The 12,106-nt window shown below is 35.3% G+C and overlaps 1 protein-coding gene across 1 annotated transcript in view; it reads right to left on the bottom strand.

Annotated features, from left to right (window-relative positions):
- Positions 1-10,782, bottom strand: part of LOC139690998 (titin homolog) — a 125,223-nt gene extending 114,441 nt beyond the window's left edge. Inside the window, exon 1 of the mRNA XM_071588698.1 lies at positions 9,751-10,782. Coding sequence (XP_071444799.1) covers positions 9,751-10,066 — 316 coding nt within the window. The 5' untranslated portion in view covers positions 10,067-10,782. The remainder of the gene's footprint in view (positions 1-9,750) is intronic.
- Between the last annotated feature and the right edge of the window lie 1,324 nt (positions 10,783-12,106).

Raw genomic sequence — 12,106 nt, 5'->3', positions numbered from 1 at the left:
CATCGTCTCTATAAGCTTTAGAATAGAGAATGAAAAAAATGCGTATAGACCTTAAGTCCACGTAACTGAAGGTATTTCTAATGACGCACAAATACATTCTGAAGTCACAGGACTCACTCAATCGTTATTTTCTAATTTTAATAGAAGATATTATTTTCATGCATGAATATGTTAGTATATTTACAAAAAAATGATAAATATATAAATATAAATAAATAAATAAATATATATATATATGTATATGTATATATATATATATATATATATATATATATATATATATATATATATACACACATATATATACATATATATATATATATATACACATATATATATATACATATATATTCATATATATATATATATATATATATATGGATTTAGTAGCTGTGTCCATTCAAAAACCTACCTTAACCGGTAGATTACCTAATAATAACATATAAATGCGGAAACATGAGATCTCACGGGAAAGAATGCAGCCATCTAATATTTTGAGAAAAATAGCCTACCTAGATCAATGAGGTATTAGTCCCTTTCAAAGTACTGTCCTTGGGACCTCACAGATTATCTCAGCATCTTTTGCACTTTCCGGAACAAGCGGAAAAATTTCTTTTTCGGAATCAGCTGTCTCGTTGCATTCTCTTTTATCTCATCAACGTCAAGAATTTCGTGCTACAGTAGCGGGGAGGCAAGTACGTGCTCCAAGCCGCAAACGATGATCCAGGATGTTAAAAGAAGGTAACATAGGTGGAGATGAGTCATAGGTCTACGGCTATGATGCTGAAACAAAAACCTAGTCTTCCCAAGACGAGACGGTTGACGAGATAAAGGAGAATGCGACGAGGCAGTTGAACATTTCGAAAAAAGACTTTTTGGGTGTTTTGAAAAGTGGAAGTGATGCTGGGATAAGAGCGTTAGATCCAAAGGGGAGTACTTAGAAGGGGACAAAGGCCTCATTGCCCTAGATAGGCTATTTTTCGAAAAATATTTCATGGTCGGATAGTTTCCTGGCAGTCTTCGTACAAAAATGCTATCGTGCTTTTGTATATGATAGTTATTACTAGCACTTGGTTGTACTTTGAAATTTCTACAGAACATTTGTTTGGATGTTGGTGTAATTTTTTATCTACATTATACAAACTTTGGGCCCTAGAGTAGTAAATTAATTTTTTATTATCATTTCTATTCCAGAACACCTTGTACCCAGGGCAGAATATGTTTATTCATTTCAATTATAGTCTCATTACTGGAGCCTCGAGCATGGGTGTAACGACTCCTGACAGCTGTTAGCACCTTATCGCCTTTCACCGTAATATAAATCGTTTCTCATTTAAAAATAACAGAGGGCATTGGACGAGTGTAACTTGATACACCATATATGGAGAATGACGACCTTGTAGACGTGAAACTGATTTCTTCGAGCAGTGGCTTTTCAGCAGAGATAGTAATATACTCAATTCTCTTTGGGAAGTTAGCATCTTCCAATCTATCCCGCGACTGTACAAAAGTAAAGAAAGAAAAGCAAGCTACGTACACCTTTGCCGCGCTTCTGCATATATTGCTTCTACGATTTTCGATTTGTGACTCAATTCACTAGCACACCTTTGACTCTCTTATCATTTCCCATCCCCCATCGCTCTCTTCCCGACCCCAGGAATGATACGGTATCATTTCCTACTTGCGGGCATATTTATTACGAATTGGCAGAGGAGTCGCGCGGGAGTGAGGGGGAGGATTATATATTATGGATTTCATTCCTGGCTCCATGGTGATGCTATTGCATGACTAAAGAAGCCAGCGAGATGGTAAGACGGAGAAAGGTGCGATGAGAAAGAGAGAGGAGAGAAAGAGAGGAGAGACCAGAAGAGAGACCAAAAGCGAGATGGAGGAAGAGAAAGGGTGCAGAGAGGAGGGAAGTCTCGTAAGTTGTGGCGGGTCGACGCTATGGAGTTCTTTCACGGACTTCCCGTTCTCCGCTCTGCTGACGTAACGATTCTCTATCGACCTATTTTCTACTTTGCGTGATTTCGTCTTCTCTTTCATTCCCATTTCATATCTGTTCCTAGGATTCTTCTCTCCGACACTCTACTGTAGTTTGAAATTACCCTACAAACACGGGAGTAATTGGATTGCCGAGGAAAGAGGCCGATGTAGAGCGAGCGGTCAGTTTTATTTCAGACACATGCTATGAAGTCACGTAATTCCGTTCTATTAAATAGTTAAAATACAAGTTATCTCATACATGAGTTACAGAGAACCGCTTGAATTCTATGTCATTTGAAAAATTGCCCAGATTGGATGAGTTGTTAGACATAACATACATGCACATTGTGAGAAGAAACGACATAATTAAGTTAAATATTATATAATAGTATTAAAAATGTAATTTTTGCCTAATTAACCAGTGATTCTTGATTAGTTTTTTCTTTAAACGTTTTCACACTCAACGCGATACGGATTTCATAATTTAAAATTAAATATACCATTCGAATAAATAGAATACTTATCATTCCGTACAATATGCTGAATGATACATATCCGTATGATCAAATGTGTCATTCACAGAAATTTGGAATAGTTATTTCATTTAAAAATTTAATATTGATTTTTAGGTTCCTCAATCCATGACTAAAATTGGGTGAATAAGTACTTTGATATATTATTTGATTTATACTTAGATAAAAATTCTGGGATGACTAAAGCCTACTATTAACTATTAATTAAAATGTCAATTTTCAAGACAAATAAAGATAACTAAATTTCATAATCACCAAAAACATCCTTATCCTTAAAGCCTACACAAAGGCGCTTGAGAGGAATTTGCAAGTTCATCTGTCAGTAGAGGAATGCCAGTCAAATTTCAAATGGGTGATGTCAGTCAGCTGTCAGGAATGTATATCAATTGAGAGGTGTTCCCTTCTAATTGTGTTATAGTTCTAAATTGTACGATGGAAAGACGAATAGTTATTTGTGTTTACTCTACAGGCTATCTTTTTAATTTTGCAACTGCTGCCTTATTGATCGACATGAGACAGATCTACAAAAACAAAATAAAATCTTTGTGGCACAAGTGTACAGTGAATATGCGATTATGTAACGTTGAGTTTTCGAGTCTCCAAGGGCGCATACAATGGATAACCTAGTATTCGTGTGACGGTCAGTGTTATTCCGAGAAGTTATTTTATAAAGGATCCACAATTTACCTAGAAGTACTGAGGCTCTCTAAATCATTGTGCATGAGACAAATATTGTGTTTTTACGATGCGCAATATGCTGACAGGAGCCTTTTAGCCTTTCTAAGCGGGAATTCTGGTTTTATCCGGGCTAATTTCGAATCTGTCCCTTACGTCTAAACTAAATTCTTTCACTGGAGCCTTGGATTTAGTGGATTTTTATTCAGCTGCTTTCAGGAACTCGTTATTTTTTGGTAAAGGCTTTCGGAATGTTTAGGAAATTTTCTGACAAGAATTTAGATAATATCTTCAAGCGTGTCTAACTGTATGCATTATTTCATAATTTAATGTGTCATAATCCAAAGGGGATGTGAATAATATTCCTAAAAAATAACAATAGGTCAATAAAGTTCTAAGACCAATGAACAATTGCATATCGTTATAAATAAAAAGTACGGAAACGATACGTGCAAACTCTATGTAGATTTATCAAATATTAATTTGAGGTTTCCTTAATGCGATGGAAGAAAGTTATAAAATCATAAAACATGCGTAAAGATTAATTACTAATAATACTGGGAATGAATCCTTATATCCTTCGTAATCCAATAGTTAGATAGATGACACATATGTTTTAGTCGGAAAGTGCATGCATTTTCTATTAATCTACATATGTGAAAAGAAATTATGCCCACTTGAAATCTTAAAATTAAGTTTCATTTAGCATGAAAGTTGTAATTTATATAATATATATTTGTATAAATATAAATAATAGAAGTTTTAGCCGTACATAAAAGAGTAAAATCGAAACCATAATTTGAGAATAAACCAATCAAACAAATTATAAATTGGCAATTTTCCACAAAATAGAAATAAAAATTATTTTATGGAAAATTAACAATTCTTTATTAATCATGATATTCCACCATATCACGCCTGAAATGTGTATTTTTATTCGATCAAACAAATTTATCAATCCGAAGGTCAGTTGGATAGGTAAGTGTAGAGCTCACCTACTGGTAAACCCAACGGCGTGGGAATTCAGGCATCAAAGTTGAGGGCCAGTTCTTTTCCTTGTGCTGCCTATGGTCTCCCAGAATTAACTGGTATCCGAAATGAACGCATCTTGGGTGAAGCTGAGGGTGCCTTTAGGCGTCCCCGGCAATCGAAGCCGGGGACGGGGTTAGTCAGCAGTCTAACGCTCAAACTACTGGAATACTACTTCTCCAAGAATGATAAATAAGGATCCTTTGAAAGTAATGCCATTAGGAACTTAAAGATGAGTATTAGATGACAAATTTTATGCTCTTTGAGTATGTTTTAAGTCGAGATAATTAATACTTATATTGCAAGAGTCATCATCATAATTCAACACGCCTGAAATCGTCTGTGCAAGTAACACTCACAACTTTTGTACAATATTATACTGTTCATATTATACATGCAACGCACTGAATAGAATATTATTTATCTTCATTAATTAAATTTTGTTGAGTGATATTAATTATAAATATATAATAATAAACGAATGACGTATTTTTGAGGTGCAACTCATTTTCGTGTTACGTAAAAATTCACTGCCTACAGTCCAGGTAACATTTGAGAACGTTTCACCATTGTAATAGTAACAACAATATTCCTTCGCTAATGATGGCAACGCACGGATACCATGTAACATTTAATAATTAATTATAGGCTTTTTTTACCAATATTGATCAAAAATGGGGATAATTATGTTAAATTATCTCGCTTTAGTGAGATTGAACAATTTACTTACTAAATACCGGAGCGCGTTCGACTTCATTTCGTGATTGTGATAATGACCTAATTTTGCATGATAATAACGCATAGAAAAACACATAATTACTCTATTAATTATAGGAACACTTGAGTAATATTAACTCTAAATATTGATTAATTAGTACAGGATACTTTAATTCGCGAGATATAAGAGTTTATGGATAAATATTTTTTCTTTTTACTCGAACATTGAGTCAAATAAACGATTTAAATACCATTTAAATCATATAACTTGGCATGATTATGAGCTTGCTATACCCATTTAAGGCGAACATATTGCGTTATGACACACCGTAATTAGTAAATTTCTTTGCTCATTCAATGGTGTTACTTGTGAAACGATACAATGAAAAGGATAAAAAAGGAGTATAAACAAACGGCCTATGATTTAGAAGATTTCGAAGAGACTTTGACCTTCAACCCCTTAGTTCCATTTAAAATCACATATGCCCTCTTATAGTCCATTCATCAACGAGTTTATCTAGGTCTTTACAATTTCCATCATTCATCCAAGAAAAGAAAATGTACATGAGTTGAAATAATCTGGTTTAAACAGGTAATCGAAGCACAGGTCAACCGTATACCAATTGTATACACGTATCCATAGAAGGTCCAGGATTCTTCCTCCTGAAAGGCCTAATGACGGATTAACAGAAGAGGTACCCCCTTTAGCGATCCATATTTGAAAGAATCACAATGGAAATATTGGGAAATCCAGCATCAACTCCAACAAGTTCTAATCTTAAATTCCAACTCTGTGCATTGTGAATGAGTTTCATTGAGGTAATGTGCTCGTTTGGCATGCAGCCGTAAAATGGTCGCAACGAGGTTATGAGTATTTTAAAAACCCAGTAACCCATCAAAGCGGCTTACTACATATTCTCGGTCAATGAAGAACGATAATTCCTCTCTAGGCTCATTTCAACTTATCCATTGCATGACTATTGCTATACTTGCATAATATCATTGCATAATTATAAAAAAGTACTTTTAGAGTTCAAGGACGAACAAAATATACATTCACTTCTATGAATGAGCTTATCACTTTCTTCAATCAATAGATGTATGCAGTCATTTTTATGATGAATTTATGGATCTTATATTTATATTATATTTCATATTTATGAATATTATATATAGATTATAGAATGAACCTTTCGCTTAAATTGGAAGGACGTGTCTCCAATATTGATTTTGAAAATTTATTATTACCCCATCGTACTAAGGTAGAAGAGACCATGTCAATAAAAATTAGAGAGATTAAGGGTAGAACAGATTAATTTAAGATGCAATTTTTTCCACGAACGATAAGAGATCAGAATAACATTCTCCTACCGCGGTAGGGGTTATACTCTCGTCAAAACTAATCTGATGTGTATTCATCCCCTGCCACACACCCTAACGGTTTCTTGCTGGGTACTAAAATAACTGACTAAAATTTTTATTACTATTTTCACTTTAATTCAACTCTTTAAAATAACATATATTTTTTGAAAACAATAATGCTCATTGAACGAAATTTATTACTGGCCTCGTTTTAAACATATGGTATGAAATAGCATATGCATGTGTTACACAATTGTAGATAAAACTGGCCAAAAAAGATCTATATTTTAGTTTTTAGAGTAGATCCTTAATCTTGGCGAGTAATAACCTCAACGCTGCACATTTTAATTCAACCATTAAAATCGTTAAAATAAAATTTTCGGTATTTATAGTTGAGGTCAACCATCAGTTGGCTCACATTTAACATGTCCTTACTTCGCAAATTTAGAAGAGGGTGCTGGAGTTCTATCGAAGTTCACATTGATGCAGTAAATATCATTGTTTGTCAAAGAGGACTAACGAATTATCTAACGAAAGGCCACGATGAAAAACCACGCCAAGGCTTTTCGTGGAATTAAGTAGATAGTTTAAACTGATCAGAAAAAAGTTTCACACCGGGAAGTCGGCAGCAATTAATCATGAGATTACTTAGCACGGAGATAAATCACGCTGGATTCTGCGCAGTTCAGCGAGTGCCCGCTCTAACCCCGGTCGACGTAGTTCCGGGCCGTCGCGCACACGTAGAGGAACTTGTCGCAAGCCTTGCCTCAAGGGACGTTGGCGACACGGCGGCGGAGGAGGAGAATAAAAATAATCACTAATCGGACTGCGGAAGTGACGGAGTGTATTTACACAATCCATCTATTTTATGTCTCCAAAGTCACCCCTGAAACCTGATTAAAATTTTTAGCCCAGAAAAATAGCAGGAGGTTGGAATTTGATGCGACAGTAGTCCCTATTGACCTTCGGACTCAGGATGAGTCGGCGACAATCCCCTTGCTGTCTGATGTACTCAGAGAATGATATGGATTGGAACTCAGGGAATAGTGGAGTGCCGACAAGTGAGAAAGATAAATTTTTGCGATTCACCGACTAAAACTTCAATAAACTGAGTAACCGTCTTATTTATCTTGTAAAATCTAACGAATTTAATAAAAAAAATTGGCATTTACAATGAAGTATCATCAATATTCATACTCATCGTTATCAATAGACAAAATTTTACATGGAAAATTTTAAAATTGACGTTTTTATTGCGCGCTGTAACTAGGAACGTGAAAACTTTGTATAACTGAATTAGTTTAAATGTAATGTTTTATATATTTTTATTGTGAGTATAAATCACTTAAGCCAGGTAGAGTGAGGAAAATAACAGGTATTTAGGAAGGAAGAGAAATGAAGTGTACGAAGCTAAAGAATGAGTAATAATAATATGCCATATGGTGTTTTAGGATAATTTTCTGTCGTGTTAGTGGTATCCTATGTCCCACAGTATTGCGTAGTACCAGTATCCTTCAAAAACCTTCCCTATGCCTTCTGCTACTCTAGTGCCAATTTCTTTCTCTAAATATAAAAAAAACACTCAAGAGAGGCTATAACGAATATTTTCATAATTAAAAATTTGAAATCTCGTATATTGGATTACGAGGGGGGTGCATCATTTTTTTGTCTTGAATATAACGGTTAAACTTGGTTAAAATATTATAACTGAGCTCCCATAAGTCCTATAAAAGTCCAATGAATTCAGCATGAAAAAAACTCCACCATCCTTTTTACAAGAATATTTAAATCCGAGTAAGATTAGTTTAGTTTATTTTAAAATTAAAACTAAAATGATAATAGGTTATCTAAAAAGAGTCAATCGATGTTATGGATGAATGTTTTTCGGTAATTGAAACGATCACGCAAAATGTGGATGCAATAAAGGGTGAAATTAATATTTTTAAAAGCATTTGAATTAAAAATAATTATGTAACAAAACTCTTAAGTGATCATTTAATATAGATAATAATATAAGTGATCATTTACTACCAAATATGCAACAAAGAAATCGGTGACTGATTGGAAACGGGCTTGTGGTCGTTTATTTCATACTTTGTCTCTGTAAGTGTTGTCTGAGTGATTATATATTTGCTGTGTTTGGTGATGAAGAGTTAAGGTCACTATTAAGTCATTTTAAAAGGAGCTGGCAAAACAAGCTCAAAAAAATAGGATAACAGAAATATAAAGAATATTAATAATGAAGTTCATATTGAAAAGTCTTCAAAATTAGAAAGAGTGGGTATAAAAGAATGAATATTTATAAATAATATTTCTTCCAGAATAAATCGTTTAATGCCCTTTCTATGCCCATTGTTACCTGATAACTGGCTCCTTCCTTTGGGAAAGGAACAGTCATTACTTCTCTATAGAAGCATTCATTAATTCTCTTTCAATTGGTCTGTCTTCCCATATTCTTTTCTAGTATCAAGAAAATTTTCTGGTCAATTAAGTAAAAATTACTCTAGCCTCTGTTAGCTCCCTCTTCAAAGATCTTTCTTTAATCAGTGTGTGTTTTCATTTTTATCGATTGTTTTTTTAATTTGAAATATTTATTACACTAATTCCTCATAATTTCATTACATTTAATCAATGTTAATTATTCTGCTTATTATTTTTCATTAGGTGGTCTGATAAAATGATCTCAGTAAATATGAGTTGGGAATTGAAAATATTTTTAATATCCATTCGGCTTCAATGATATACCTAATTGAAACATTTTTTTAAATTTTAACGGTATATTTACAATTTTGCAATATCCTTGATCTATTTTGTACACACTAAGCTAAAATATGATGCTTGAATTGTTGACTTTATATTGAAAAGTTGAATTATAATTGGATTGAAATCGTGATTGATATCACATGATTTTTAAATTAGGAGAAAATTAGTACTTATGACGTAGCATATACTAAAAAATGAGTGCTGATATTTTAAGAAATGAAATAATTATATACTGATTTAAGAATGATTTTTTTTCGATTAGAAAGTTAATGCCCGAATTCCCTTAAAATTTTTTTTCCAACTGCAAATAATAACATTATAAAAATACTCTCCCGGCGTACAATACCACACACACTTTTAAATAGTTTTTAGCGTAATCTAATGAACGAAAAAGGAATTTGGGGAATGTATGGCATCAAATCCAGAAGACCTAGAAGTGAAATTAAATTATTTTACTCTGGGTCCTCATTGCTACCTCAAAGAAAGCTCTCGGCTCTCCATGATACGTTTAGTCCCTGAATTTAGTAGTTCCAAATGCTGTATGAATATTTATGTCTAATTCCCTCCGGAGATACGTCTGTGCATTAATATACAAGTGGATACAGAGTTAAACTCTTTAGGTTATTAACACAACTTTTCCGTATTGCTTCTTGAATCCATCGGTATCGTTGAATCCCTGGCTTACCATTGTGCATCCGTTGCACGGAAGCCCTTCTGGGTCTCCCCAGCTGTACTGCCGTCATTGCCCGCTCCCTCTGCAGACTCCGCTTCACGAGTTCCCACATCGTGACGACGACCAGATAAAGCACCGCAGAGACGATAATCTTTCTCTCTAATCTAACTGGAACTCCCGCCTCACACTTCCTTTCCGGGTCACGCTGGCGAGGAAATGCACTCGATTTTCCCCTTTCAGCTGTCCCTGCCACCCCAGAAGAACCACCGTCAACAACAGATGAAACCTCGTACGCTATCTCCCTCACCGACCACTCCGTCGTTCGCATCCCGCCTCATATTTTGGGATGTATTTCCAGCCACTCACTGCACTGTGGTTCTCACGTTACTTCGTTTCTCTCGGTCTTCCACTCGGAATTCTTCTTCAGTTCCACTTGCTCAGATTTAGTTGACACCACTTTTTCCGGAGAACTGTTTTGGGAACTCACATTCAAGTATTTGATTCATTCCTTAGAGATGAAACTGGTTGTTTTTTTTTGCTGTGAGGGGATTGTTTTCCGTGGTTTCCGTGTTACCTTCTTTCTAAGTGATCGCTGCGTCTACTTCCGATGTGGGTGCCAGTATTCAAAGAGTGGAATAAGTCAGGAGATCGGCCACGATGGGTTGACAAATGACCACAAGGGATTTGGGAAGGGTGTCTGTTTATTAAGTCCGTCTGGCCAAGGGGAGAAGAGGTGGTGAATTACTCGGACACTCCCCCAAATCCCTTTTATCTCCTTCGGCCCCGAGTCCTGGCCCACGGTTACCTGCAGTCTTCACTCTGATGGCTTTGCTCGCCCATGCGATCAGGTCTTGTCAAAAGGCGAGATCTCACACGGGAATCACTCTTTTGGGAGTAGGTGAGGGCAATCGAACTTTCCTTAAAATATTGAGCCTTCGTGATTTCTATTGGTTCCGGGCATGCAGAAATGTTTCCTATTTTTCTCGGATACTAGTGCTTCAAGCACATCCCCCTTGGCCTTATCGCGACGACTAACCGCCTCGTCGGGACGGCGACGAATGATTGGCAGCCGTAAAAGTTGCTGAAACGTTGTGGTCGTCGACGAGAGGGGGGAGGATGCGTGGGGGAAGTAGGGGAAGAAAATGTAGAATGAGGTGAGGAGAGAATGGGACATAGGGAGAAGAATGTACCTGTCGCTGGTGCTAAGGATTAAAGACTCCGGGTAAAGATTGGGCAAAGAGAAGGCCCGTGATTTTCAGGGTTAATTGGCACTAGTGTGAGAAGTCGCGGCAATTGAATTTTGGGAGGTTTATTTTGGAAGGAAAACATACAGCTGGGATGCTGTAACCTTTAATTACCTAATCATAAAATGGCAGCTAATATTTTGGCGCAAGCTTGAATGAAATTTTCGCCACTTCTATAGACTACTCCGTGGGTTTAGAACATTAAAATAAAAATATATGAGTATCTTATTATTTAATCAGCTATTTTCCCGAATTTTATCATTCCATTCCAAATCTGTGGAGGAAGATTCTAATAGGTATCTAATATTATACCAAGGGTCATGTTTTGCAATTATTACAATTATGTTCATCTTCAATTTCGAAAATTACATGCTCAATCATATGTAAATATATAATATATAAAGATATTGTATTTCACACGATGGTCGGTTTAGTCGATGGTGGTAGAGTTTACCCAGTACTAAACCCGATGGCATGCGAAATTCTCACATCGGGAAGGGGGGTCAGTTCCTTTCCCCTTATATGCATGCGTAAATAAATTATTTATAGGAATTATATGAAGGATATAGATGAAATTAGGTGACGCTAATCACGCGTTTGTATCTGAATTGACAATTAGGAACTAACATGAATGAGGAAAATATTATTTAAGTACAATTGTTCATTAAGGGTTGCGTATTTCGACCAAGTACAATGCGCTTTTAGATACATGTGAGAAATTAATACAAAAATGTTAGCTATAAGGATAGGCAATAATAAATACATGCCCTAAACATGGACGATGAGTTACTGATTGGCTTAGGACCCAACACATTAAAAAGAAAATGAAAAAAATGCGACCTAAACAAAAGTAGTCGTATTTAATGAGGAAAATGGCAGAATATAATTTTTAAAATTGAAAGCATTTGCACATGCGAGTTCTTGCAGAAAGATTGTTAGCAGTATCCGAAATTTATCAAAGAATTGTGATAAGGTAGAAAAATTGGTTTTTTAGGACAGAATAATCCCCTAAACAATTGCTTGGAAGGGAAACATAGGTATATCCGGATAAGCATAAATATCGAAAAAAATCAATCGGAAATAGAGCAACTGATTAGTGTTTGCCAAAAAAAAAGAGATTTAGA

The sequence above is a fragment of the Hetaerina americana genome, unplaced genomic scaffold (assembly GCF_022747635.1).
Source record: "Hetaerina americana unplaced genomic scaffold, ioHetAmer1.1.p SCAF_3, whole genome shotgun sequence".
NCBI classification, from domain to species: Eukaryota; Metazoa; Arthropoda; class Insecta; order Odonata; family Calopterygidae; genus Hetaerina; species Hetaerina americana.
This window is presented reverse-complemented; position numbering and strand designations above follow the sequence as displayed.